The 12,499-nt window shown below is 38.6% G+C and overlaps 1 protein-coding gene across 3 annotated transcripts in view; it reads right to left on the bottom strand.

Annotated features, from left to right (window-relative positions):
- The window catches only part of OSBPL2 (oxysterol binding protein like 2), a 32,941-nt gene that overhangs the window by 5,161 nt on the left and 15,281 nt on the right, over positions 1-12,499 (bottom strand). For all 3 annotated transcript variants that reach the window (XM_039719282.1, XM_039719284.1, XM_039719283.1), the window contains 9 exons: positions 10,225-10,372; positions 9,905-9,980; positions 8,573-8,707; positions 7,441-7,538; positions 6,586-6,768; positions 3,978-4,085; positions 2,961-3,050; positions 2,201-2,321; positions 251-379 (listed from right to left, as the gene is read on the bottom strand). In XM_039719282.1, the coding sequence (XP_039575216.1) occupies positions 251-379; positions 2,201-2,321; positions 2,961-3,050; positions 3,978-4,085; positions 6,586-6,768; positions 7,441-7,538; positions 8,573-8,707; positions 9,905-9,980; positions 10,225-10,372 (1,088 nt within the window). The remainder of the gene's footprint in view (positions 1-250; positions 380-2,200; positions 2,322-2,960; positions 3,051-3,977; positions 4,086-6,585; positions 6,769-7,440; positions 7,539-8,572; positions 8,708-9,904; positions 9,981-10,224; positions 10,373-12,499) is intronic.

Genomic DNA, 12,499 nt, shown 5'->3' with positions numbered 1-12,499 from the left:
CCCAGACAGGTTAAGCTGAATCCCCAGATACCCAGCTGCACTCAGAGCACACATTCCCTGTGCCAGCTCAGGCACAGCAGGCTGCTTTCAGCACAGGACCAAAGCACAGCTTGCTGGAGTATAATTTCAGTGCAGCGAGAACTGCCAGAGCCTGGTCCTGTGCCAAGGCGTGACACTGCAACAAGGCTCCCTGGACCATTACTCATGCTGGACCAGCAAGAGCAAGGCAGGGGCAGATTGAAACAGTTACCTGTGATGAGTTTGGTGGCCTACAGTTTATTCTCCAAAGCAATTTACTGCCTGGTATGAACTGCACTGTGTCTTGAACCTCTGGCATATCATCAGCCTCATCATTTTCAGATTTAATATCTTCTTCATTCTGAAACAGAGATAACATTTGGCAGAGGAACAAAGGAACATTGGATGGTTTCATCTCGGATTCTGCAGTGACTGTTGAAGAATCTGTTCACATTTCAGATACTGAACACTCCTGTACTTCTGCCTCACCCCTCCTGTTTGCTTTTCCTCACTCTGTATACAGCCCCTCTCATTTTTATCATGTCTTGCTCCTGATATCCCTGAATAGTCTCCCAACACTTAAATAAAATTTAAGTATCTGTTCAAAATAAATCATTAATGGTAATAATAGTAAATTAATGTCTTTCAAAAGTGTTTTCTCCAGCTTCCTTTCTATCCTATGCCATTAATTTCACCTCACATGACCATTATTTCTACAGGTGCAAATAAGCCAAGACTGAAATTTAAACCAGTTCCCAAGTTAGTTCTTAAGTCATAAACAGGGCATGCCTGGTTTTGGATATTGCTTCACTATTTGCAAAACATTCAGTTAAAAGAAGAGAGGCCCTCATTCCAGTCTGATCCAGACTCCAATCACAATTATCACTGCCAGTTTTCTCACTGTGAAGAGTGTGTCCCTAAGTTTATGAATGCAGTGACCTTCCTTCCAAGTTCCTTTGTTACCAGCTGCACTGCTGTGTGCACATGTAAAACTGCAATGGCTCAGGGGGCTGCTCTCACAACCTGAGAGAATCTGACTGCTGCAGGACACAGACAGCAGCACTGTGGAATTTCAGAGCATTTCACCATGAGAACCCATTTAAAACCACAACAACCAGAAGGGGAGTTTGAGGCAGTAACATCCTGGAGTGACAGTAACAGTTTTCCTCGCTCCCACCCCTTTTCTATTTTCTTTCTGCCCTCTTTGACATGGCTCATTTGTTTCAATCAAAAATACCCTACTAGGTTAAACAGAGCCTGTTTTATACACTAGCAAACAGCTCCATATGGTTAAGAGTCTAATTTCAATCATTTGGTTTGAGTATTCATTATTTTAAAAGACAGTTCTAGGCTACTTTCCATGTCAACATCTGGTTTACTGTTAGAGTTCCCCATATAAAAATAGTCTCAACAGGAAGGAAGGAAGGAAGGAAAGAAAGAGTTGATTTTCTTAAGATGAACAGAACCTTATTATCTTTTTTAAAGAGTCAAAATATAAGCCTGTACCATGATGGAATCCAGAGCCAAAAGCAAGGCCTGTTGTTGCTCTAGGTTCTTCTGATGTGAATACTTTTAAAGTTTGAGCCTTTTAACATCAAGAGTGATTAGCTTCTGTTTAACTTTTCATTTTCAGTGAGTAACTGTTGATATAAGGAAACCCAAAGTCCTCTGCTGCACATACAATATTTCCCATTTTCCATCTGACACTGAGGTCTTGGCAGCAACTTCCCTGACACTGCTTACATATGAAGTAAAAACCCTGTATGTTCCCAGACCTCTTTTTTGTAAAGACTTTCTACATCCTAAGTTCTGAAAATCTGCATCACCAAAAAGCATATCTGACTTGAACAAAACTGCTATTGTTTTTACTGCCCAAATCCAACTATTTTTACTGCTGGAGTTGGCAGTAGAGCCACTTTTCTCATCCAAGGACTGGACACCATCAGCTTGGGGGTTGATAATTCATGATTTCTCTGACCAATCTCCAGCAGACACCATTCCTCTGAGCTCCCTTCCATGCCAGCAGCTCACACTACAGCCTGCAAAGCTCAAAGTGCCTTTGCACTGCCCCATCCAACCCCAACCAAAGGCAGCTTTTATCCCCCATTCACCCAAATAAGATGTTTTGATTTAATTTCTGATATTTCAGAATATTTTCTCCCTAAAGAATCCTTCCCCTTACCGACTTCTTCTTCGGCTCACTGCCTCTCTTCTCACTCTTTTTGTAGGTCTCGTATGTGGTGGGATCAGTGCACCACAAACATTCTGTCCACTTGCCATAGATCACACACTGCTTCTTCCTGCTGCACAGAAACAAAGCAAAGGACACTGAGCTCTTCCTTCTGATTGGGCTGCTAAGCCAAGCTTTGCAGATTCTGATCTATATTAAATACTCAGCTTCCTACTTTGCTGTATTTTGTTTCTATTTGCAGATTTCACAGAATCACAGAATGGGTGATTCTTAGAAAACACAGATGTTTGATAGGCAAAGAAAAGGTTTCAGCTCATTCCATCCCTCCAGAACAGATCCTCATGACAGCCACATGCTTTTGCCACTGTTAGATGAATGTGGGTACATCAAAGCCAATTATAATACAGAGACTCAAAGTCACAAAACAGGTCTGGGTTAATTAAAAACTTTTAATAACCACATTCTCATTATTTTAAACTGAAGACTGGAATTATGACCGTACAATTGTAAATCAGTTGCAGCTACTCTGCATTTTCCCTTCACTTCCAAAATCTGGACTGGAGACTTTTTCTAATAATGCTTAAAAATTATCAACCTGAAATCAGGGGGTTTAATACTGACACAGAGAACAAAAATGAGTTACAAACTACATTGCTAGCAACTTTAAACTCACATCACTGTGGTCACTATGCCAGCAAAAGAAATGCCCCAGTGTTAAAATCAGAGAGACCAAGAGGTTTTTCTCACTTACTGCTTGTCCTGGATGTATCCCTCTACTCTGTGAAGCTCTTTCCCAAACAGTCCACACGGTTTAAAATTAAGGACACATTTATCTCCAGTACTGTGGAGGAAATAAGTACATGCTTAGAGAAGCAAGCCCCTAAATACATGAGAAAATTTATTTTACCTTATTTAAATTTTTAATATAGTCACAGTTAGCTGGTGGTTAGTTATGGTTATATATATATATATATATATAATTATTTTTATTTAACTATGGTTGATTATCTGACTGACCAGGACATGAAAAATGACACACAAATTTCAAAATTCCAGAGACCAAATTTTGTGCAAGTACAGAAGACAGGGTTACAGATTTGATGCTATGAGAAGTATCAAACAGCAGTTTGTTGGATTGAAGCTCTCATTTATTGACAGAGCAACGTGTGCAGTAGTAATGCTTCTCACAAAATTCCTTCCCTCATTTAGAAGGTAATTTATTTTATCCAAGTAAAAAGCTTTGATTCAGGCAGTTGGCAGAGCAGTTGACAGTCTCCAAGTTCCCATTTCCCAACTCTGCAGTAATTTTTCTGTGCTGTACCCTTAATTTAAGACACTGTCCATTATCTAAACTAAAAAAGTGAAAAATCACAATCAACACAATGGAGGCCCAACCCACCTCTGACAATTATTCTGTTCAATGGTTCTGGAGTTGAATTTAATTTCTGTTCTCTGGCAATGGTGCTGAATTTGGATGGGTAACTCACAAATGTAAAACCTTTGCTCTTCATAGGCCATCTGGCTTTGTGCCTTTTCATTAATAATATTATGAAAGTAATCTCAGGCCTAGGGAGAGTTTGCATTTATCAGGAGAAGAAAAAAAAAAACCCCACAAAAAGACAAAAAAAACCCCAAAACCAAAAAAAACCCCAAGACTTTGGAGCTAGAAAGCAAAGCTTCCTGTGTGTCTGACAAAAATCAAAATCTGCTCTGTAACACAAAAGACCACAACAATCCCTACAGCCCCTGGGTTCATGATCAGCATTACCTGTGATTTATAATTTCTACCACTCCATACTGTTCCAACCACAGTTTACCAATAATTACATTATGTACACAACAGGTTGGATTTGTCCATGTGTAAGCTTCATTGTGCCTGTCAAGGAAATAAAAGAAAGAAATCATTTTCTTGAGCTTGAGATGGAAGCCTGCTTTCAATTCTGTTCATGGCAAGGCAAAATATTTAGCATTTCTCTGAATATCCAGCACTCTCTTCAAAACAGAAGAGAAACAGACTTGTCTTTACAAGCCAACAATGTGTTGTATCCAAGCATTGGTGCAAGTTAATGAAGTGATATTGCCATTATTCTTCTCCCTTCTCACATGAGTTTTACAGTTGCTGTGCTTTGGATTACAAATTTCAGCCCAACATAAAGAGCAGTCCAGGAATTCCACTTTTTCATTTGAATTTTGAAGTTTTAAGTGATAAAACATAGTATTTGCAGGAGAACCAGACTAATGCCTGTCTTCTGTTCAATTGCTGCAGCAGCAGTAAATTGCATAAGTGGTTTCCACAAACATGCCACAAGTTTTCTCATCTGTATTTGAGGCCTGGTCCAGTGCCACTGAAGGTAATTTTGGGGGTGTCAGTGGTTTTTGCTTTTTTTTATTTGGTTGTTTAACACCACTGGGACACAACAGCACTATTGCAAGCTCCACAAACATGACATTTTAAAATTCAGTTCACAACTCAATTCCATCCTTTCTCCAAAGATTTGCTGAGAAGAAGGAAAAATCCTAGAACTGATTTTCCACTTGGCTTTATTTTTGGTTTATTGTTTTGTGAAAAGCTTTGAAGGTGAGTTTACAGATTCAAAATCCTTAAAAGACATTATTCCAGAAATGATCAAAAAGTTAAACAACAGGATTCCTATTGTCACTAGCAGAGTCAAAGCCATCTATTCACACTCATCTTTCCATGCTGGTAAGGGAAATACTGAAGTTACCTGGTAGACAATCTATCCATCTCAGAAAAGTTTGTAAAACTCAGTTTTAACAGAAAATACAGAAAAAGCAGAGTTCACTGTAAAAAGTGCCTTGCACTTCTGCTTCCAGTGAGCATGGAGAGAACACTCCCATGTCATCTTTCCAACCCATCTGTCATTTCCCAGTACAGAGAAACAACAGATCATTGAAGTCTCACTATTTCCCACAGCTCCTTTTCTTCAAGGAGTCTTTAGAACAATGACTACTCTTCAGCTGGGGGAAAGAATACCAGAATCCCTCAAATTCACCCCCCAGCCTTTAAACAGTTTTATTCCTGAACTATTCTGACACAAATTCTTTACAGCATAAACCAAAACACAATACAAGGCACTTATGATCAGGGCTGAACAATTGAAGCACTTTTTGTGCTGGAGAAGTGAGAGAAAAGTGTCTTTAAATGCTCTGAAAAATAGTCATGGTTAATATAAAGGCACAATTTAATACTGACTCACAGCTTTGCTTCCCAAACAGCTCCTTGTTCACTCAGGCCCTGAGCAGTTCTCAGACTCCTCAAAGCAACAGAATGGTCTGAATCACAACACTGAGAGGCTCAAAATTTGATTTCAACTCCTGCTGCTAACTTGAAGCAATTATTGAAAAGAAATGTTTTAACTGTTTATTTTCCAGTTTAAATCTCAGCCTTGATTAGGTTCAGCAAGAATTTTAATAATGCTCTAAAGAAAGGCTCTCGAGGAACAAACATTATTTTGGTAACACCTGCATTCTACACTAACATTCACAGTTCCTTCTACCTCAGAAGAAATTTCCTTTATTTCCATCATCATTTATCTCCAAGACCAGTTCATACTTTTATGAACTTTGGAATATTAGATGCCAGCAGCTGAAAAATTAAACTACTTCCAAAATAAAGTACAGGAAAAGCCAATGCCTGCTGTGCAAGGCAAGTTGGTTTTTTATTGAAACCAAATGTCTACAACTTTCTTAAGTCAACATTTTAAAACCACCTGAGTTAGGCCTCAGAAAGGCTTTTATAAAAGCACCAAATGCAGAATATTTTATTTGCAACTGTTCTAGTGCATCCTCATGTCCCACTTGGAGAGCTCCAGAGTCTTTGTGCCACCAGGACACAAAACAACTCATGGGACATCATGTAATTCATGAGGGACGAGCCTGGGAGCAAGCTGGAGAGACATTCTTGATTTTAGTAGGAAGCTGATCCTTCTCTGGAAGGATCCTGACAGGTTTCTCCTGTTCCCTTACCACACAGAACAGTTACTGTGAGATGCAGCTCTTTGCACACAAACCACCAAAACCAACAGCAACACTGAAAATTGAGATGAGCGTGAACAGCCCATTAAGAGAATTTCATCTCTATATTTAAATTTAACATGCCTTCACAGAACTAGCTTTCAGTAACAACCAATATGTAAGAAATGCTAATTTTCATGGTGGAAAAACTGGGTCAAATTGCTACAGCTATGAAAGCACAACACAAAAAAACCCCTGCTCTGAAATTCAGCAGTGAAAATTAACTTGTAAATCAATTCTTAGAACCTCTTCAGCAAGGGGTTTTAAGGTAATCACCGCTGAAAAGCCAACATGGTTATTACAAAAAGTAAAAAAAAAAGTTATTTACTTCTCATACTCACTTCAGAAGCTCCAAAGTAATTGTTCCCCGAGGCTCTGCTTCTATACTCTTTCCCCAGAATTTTAGTTTGGGATAGATTGATCCATGAAATATGAAGTCCTTATTGAGGCCTTCAGAATAAAATGCACTAATAGGTGGATGGTGGCTGACTTGTTCAGATATAAACCTAAATCCTAAGTCCTCCCTGGCAACAACAAAAAAAGAGCATTAAACAGTAAGCGTATTTTTAATATTGCAAGAGAAAAGATTTGGTATTAAAAAAAAAGTGAAGTATTTTTAGATTAAACTGAAGGTGAGACTTTTCCTTTTCTAGTTCTGTGACACCTTTACAATTAATGAAATTAAAGGATTTTTACTCTGAACACTTTCCTTTTATACCCCAAAGCAGATTTCTACCCAGAAAGGCATCTGAAGAAATTTCACTGAAATAATTCATGAAAATACAGAAACCCTTTGGGCAACATGAAAAGGTCTGACTGAAAATTCTTTACTCTACTGCAGACATATCACCCATTTATTTGAGAAATCTCAAAGTCCTTCAGACTAATTTCTCTATCTGACATGATCAACAAAACAATATTAAAATTAATTAACAGTGTCTGCTCAGGAAGCATTTTTGGTGGAAGAACATGAACCAATTTTTCTCTAAATAATTCAAAGAATATTCTGCCTAAACTTAGAAATAAAATTATTAGCTTTTATAACAACTTCTCAGAAATTCTGAGATAGTTTGAGGAAAAGAATTTTAGCTATACTCAGAAATATACTTTAGTGGTATTTTACTACAACCAAACCAGTGTGAGAGTCTGCTAACTCAAGAACACAAACAGCCCCAGCTCCCAAATTAAATTACTACCTGGTTAATTCATAGGTTTCTCCTAACAGTGGGTTAAATGGTTTGCCAGTTCTCTCCCACTGAGAAGCTACAGCAGAAACTGCAAAAGCAGCTACAGCCTGTAAGTAAATTGAGAACACATTGTTATGAGAACAGTGCATTAAAACTCTAAGTTTATTGTACTTTATTTGTTGCACATTACAGTATTTATTATTCCAGAAAGGAATTGCTTTATAGTTCTTAAGGCAAAAACATTTGTAAGCCATAGAAAAGTGACAAGGAAGTGGGGAGATATAAGCACTTGTTAAGAATCTCATTTCCAACAGGAATTATTGTCTGTGGTAAATTCTGCCAGATTACACTCTGCCTCACCTACTTCTAGAAGATCAGCCTGGTTTTTTAAATCTGCTTTTCCCCCAGCTTTGACTGTCCCCACCCTCAGCTCGCTGGGAACAGATCCTCACTCTCCTAGTGCCGGGTAGGAACCATTTCTAGCACAGATGAGACTTCTTGAGCCAGGCCAGCAGGTTCAGGGACAATCCAGTGTCAGGGGACACTGAGGAGCTCCTGCAGGCTGGGAAATGGAGGTATGGACCACAGGAACCAAGATAAACCCTCCACTGCACTTGAGTAAAACCAGAGCTGTGACCAACACCAGCACAACCTGATGCACACAGGTGTCACCATATTCACTGCCCTGGTGGGAGAGCAGCCAGGTGCTGTATCCTACTCCCAATAACAACCAGTTTTGGAGAAGAAAATTGTGGTAAATTTGTCTCTGTCACAACAATTTTTCATCCAGGAACTTCAAAATCACTCAGCAAACCAATTTAGAGTGATATAAAGCCATGATTTCATCTTCACAACACATAAAACCATTAAAAAAGTCACAGTTAAAGAAATGAGTTGAGATCCTTGGGCATGGTCAGTTGTGGCACTTTTCTTTTAAGGTCTGTGTATGCATGAAGGGTCAAAATGTCACAAATATTTTACACAGCCACTATGAAAGAAGAAACTCATCTAGACAGACAAACTGGGCATTCTTACTGTAGCCCCTGAGAAAGAGATACACTCAAGTGAGAAACTGTCTTAAAATCAAAGACTGGGAGAAAAAAGACTTGTGAATTACCCAGAAGGTGGTGGGGATTCTTACCTGCATTCTTTCCAGGGGATCTGCAAGACTACAAGCCTTATTGATGAGGTATATATGCTCCATATATTCTGTTATCCTTTGAAGGAAACTCAAGGGCTCGTTGAAGACAATGGGCATTGTAATCTTGGACAGCTCCTACATAACCAAAGGGCAGGTTGATTTCTTAGACACAACATTAAGTAAACAACTGGCAACAACAAGAATTTTGGAAAAAGAATTGTGGGTGAGTTTATTTATAGTACTCCTCAAAGGATATTTGGCAAGCCTGAAGCAGATCTGCTACAGCTGAAAGGGGCTGGAAGCACTGCAGAACCCCACTTGCAATCTGAAATAACAACTTAAAACATTGATTCAGCTAACCTAATAAATCCACAGAGAATGCTACCTTCTCTGCTGTGCTCTGTGTAAAGCAGAAGAGGTTAAAATCTCCCTAGGTAGCAGCAATAATGTGCCAACCAGCTCTGTGCTGATACTGAAGTGCCACATGCTCCTTGGAAAACCTCACATGCTTATTTGCATAAAATCTATCTATTTCACTGCAGCAACCACAAATTATTCTTTGAAAGGAACATTTACATAAAGAATAGCACTTGAATTGCTCTAACAGATTTTAGTGGTTTATTTAAGCAGCCTGTTATTTGTGTCAGACCATTTCTGCCTGTGCAGATAAAGACAGACACAAAGTTCACACAGAGATTTCCAACTCCCCAGGTCTTTTACTACACCCAAGAAAATCTGGCTGTTTAATTACAAAGTTGCACTCATGAGCATTAAAACATCTGTGTAAATGCTTAAAACTTAGCAGACAGTAGATGAAGTTTATGCAACATTTTCCTCACCTTGGCACAAGCAAGGGAAAAAAACTAACTTCAACTGATTTGGTCCAAGCAAAAGCTTGAGTAGATAGGTCACTCATCCCACCAAAAAGGAGTTTTGAGGGAACAACTGCATCTCCTAGATGACATTAATTAATAAAATAAAGTCCTAAATCACCTTTTGCTGAGTAAAGAATTTAAAAAAGAGAGCAGGTAAGAGAGCATTGTGTCAATCAAACATTTGATTATATTTTAATGGCTTTAGTCTAGTTCTTAAAGGACAGTTTCAAAAATGCCAATCCACATGCTGCTCTAACACCTAAAGAAGATATGGAAATAGTACTGTTAATAAATAAATGTTGAGATTTTGGGAATTGCAGTTTAAAATTGTTTCTTACTTAAAAAAAAAAAAAGGAAAATGTACCATATGTTATTTTGTGTCTCGATGCTGAAGCAATAAAATTAATTAGCTGACATTAGGAGACCTAACACAGATGCTTCATTCAAGCTAACTTACCAGTCCAATGCATTTTTTTAATATGCTCCACACACTAAAATCACTTCTAGAAAACATTGGAGCAGGTAATGATGTCCTGTAATGGGGAAAAAAAAAACCAAAAAACTGTCATTATCAGCCCACTAAACAACAAGCCATTTTATTTTCCATTGCAGCAACTTATAAAGGAAGCAAAGCATCCCCCCAGACTTGCCACAGGAAGCAGACCATGCAATGCCTTTCCAACCCCACAGAATTACCCTCTGAGGACAGCAATGTCCCAAAAGGTGTGAGCCAGCACGTGCTCCACTCCCATCTCCTCTGCAGCTCTCTGTGTTTACCTGTGTCTCTTAATCCCATTTTCTTGGATCTCTGTTTCTCCATTATGCTTTCCAGTGCTATTGCTTTGGTGTGGCTCTAGATCAAGCATTTCTGGACCTTTATGGTTTGCTTCTGAAAACTCTCCTGAAGAATTGTCAGAATCAAAGCCTGTATAAAAACCAAAATGCAACAGTTTTCTTAGGAGCCTTCCCATGCCGCAGAGTGCCACTCACATTTTGCAAGTCTCACACCCGAAGAATGCCTAGACTAGGTTAGTTTATTTCAAAGACTATTAGAGTGAAAACCCTTATTAAGCAACCTAATTTCCAGGAGTATTATGAGCCAACTATTGCATTAGAATAAAGAATTATCATTTTTCACGCTGCTGAATGTAACACTAATTTAGAATCTTAAAAGCTCTCGAGTAGCTCCTAATCAGATTAGCAGCATTTTCTCTTTTCCAGAGCTGCAGTGTAATTACAATAATTTGTTTCAGTTATGTAGTTTTCCTCAAAGACATCAAATAAATTAAATTTACATTACTAATAGGCAAGGAAAAAAATTTTTAAAAAAGAGAAAACAGCTATTTCATGATGCAGGGGCAAACACCCAGACAACTGGAACCACAGAAATGTAGGACATTGAACTTCTTTTTGCCACCCATACCTGCAAACTATCTAATGCTTCCCTAATGGTTGCACAGGAACATGTGCACACCAGGATGAACCATTCCCTGAGCTCTACAAGGGACCTGCAGGAGGTGGCTGCACTTCCCATCTCCCAGATCCATCCACTTGGTCCAGAGCTACTGGAAACACCATTGCAACCAAAGCCCAGCCTGCAGCAACCTGCTTGGACCAGCTTTAATCCCTAAGTGTTAAACCAGCAGCAATCTGTAGAACACAAATTTGTGTTATCAAGCAGCCCTAAGTGAAAGTTGGATTAAACCAACTATCCAAGATTCCTAATGATTTTTAGTCATATAAATTACAAATATAGTACTATAAATAATGACAATTTTTGCATATGGCTTTGAATGAGAAGATTTTTAAAGCATTCTATGCACCTCTACACACACCCCTGGTCTCAGTCAACAGCAAGAGGCCTCCCCTCAGTGCTGCAGAAACAAACCACTTGTAAACCACAACAGCATCACCACAGAACACCCTAAAATGATCAATTAATACAATCCTTCACAGCTGCCACAGCACTGCAACACAAATCACTGCTGATCAGTCAGTGTAATAAAGGAACATTTTTGCTGAAATTAATTCTGAAATCATTAATCCTTTCTGAGTGCCATAGGGGTCAATTCTTCCTCAAGACTTTAGTTTCCAGCTTCCAATTTAAGAGTCAAAAGCAACATTAAATGAGGGTATTTGCTGGCATACACTTTTTGCCATGGTTTTAAGGAATACATAATTTTTGCATTCCTTTTGTTCCAGCTGTCACAGCCTGGGCAGCCCCTTGTCTTTGTACTGAGCTCCCATCACACCCAGCTATGGCCTGTCCCAGAGTCTGCTGTGGGCACAGAAAGATTCTGAAATATTACAAATCCTGCAAACACTCTAATGGAGTAAAGAAATCAGTTGTGACAAAGATTATTCCATTTTAAATAGACTAAAATGCTGTGATCTTTTGCCATTAACTTTTTCACAAAACAGTACTTCAACTTTATTTTAACCTCTCCAATAGCTGCTTTTGCTGCATTAGAGCAATTCATGCAAGGCACACAATCCAGAAACAAAAAGCTGCACTTTTTTCAGGGATCAAGACCATGGCAATAATATCCAGAACTGCACCAGGAAGTCCCACTGATAGGATTTTATTTGGTAAACAGCAGGTGTAATGAGTGATGTCATGTCTTGCCCTGTCTCCTACATTTTGATGTCACAATAATGTAATTACACAGCAATAATCACACCTTGGCACTCTTAGTACTCAACTGGAAAGCATGACAGTCACACACAGATTCAGGTCATTAAAATGAGGAGTACCCTGAAACACCTGTCTTAAAAAAACCTTCAGTCAACTCACAACAAAATATTTCTGATTTTAAAATAGTATGTTTAACCATATATTAGCTTTTTTGGAACCTGTTACAGTACAAGCAGCAAAATAACTTATTAGCTTAACTATAAGTTGGAAAAAAAAAGCTTTTTCAAGTTCATCCAAAAAATCTGATCAAACTCACACAACAACAAGGAACAGCATCACTTCAATGGGATTAAAACACCTAAATGTAAAAGTAAAGCTTCACAACAGGGATAGTCCACTGGCTTATAGGGGAATAGT

This window comes from Passer montanus, unplaced genomic scaffold (genome assembly GCF_014805655.1).
Source record: "Passer montanus isolate IOZ18808 unplaced genomic scaffold, ASM1480565v1 scaffold41, whole genome shotgun sequence".
Lineage (NCBI taxonomy): Eukaryota > Metazoa > Chordata > Aves > Passeriformes > Passeridae > Passer > Passer montanus.
This window is presented reverse-complemented; position numbering and strand designations above follow the sequence as displayed.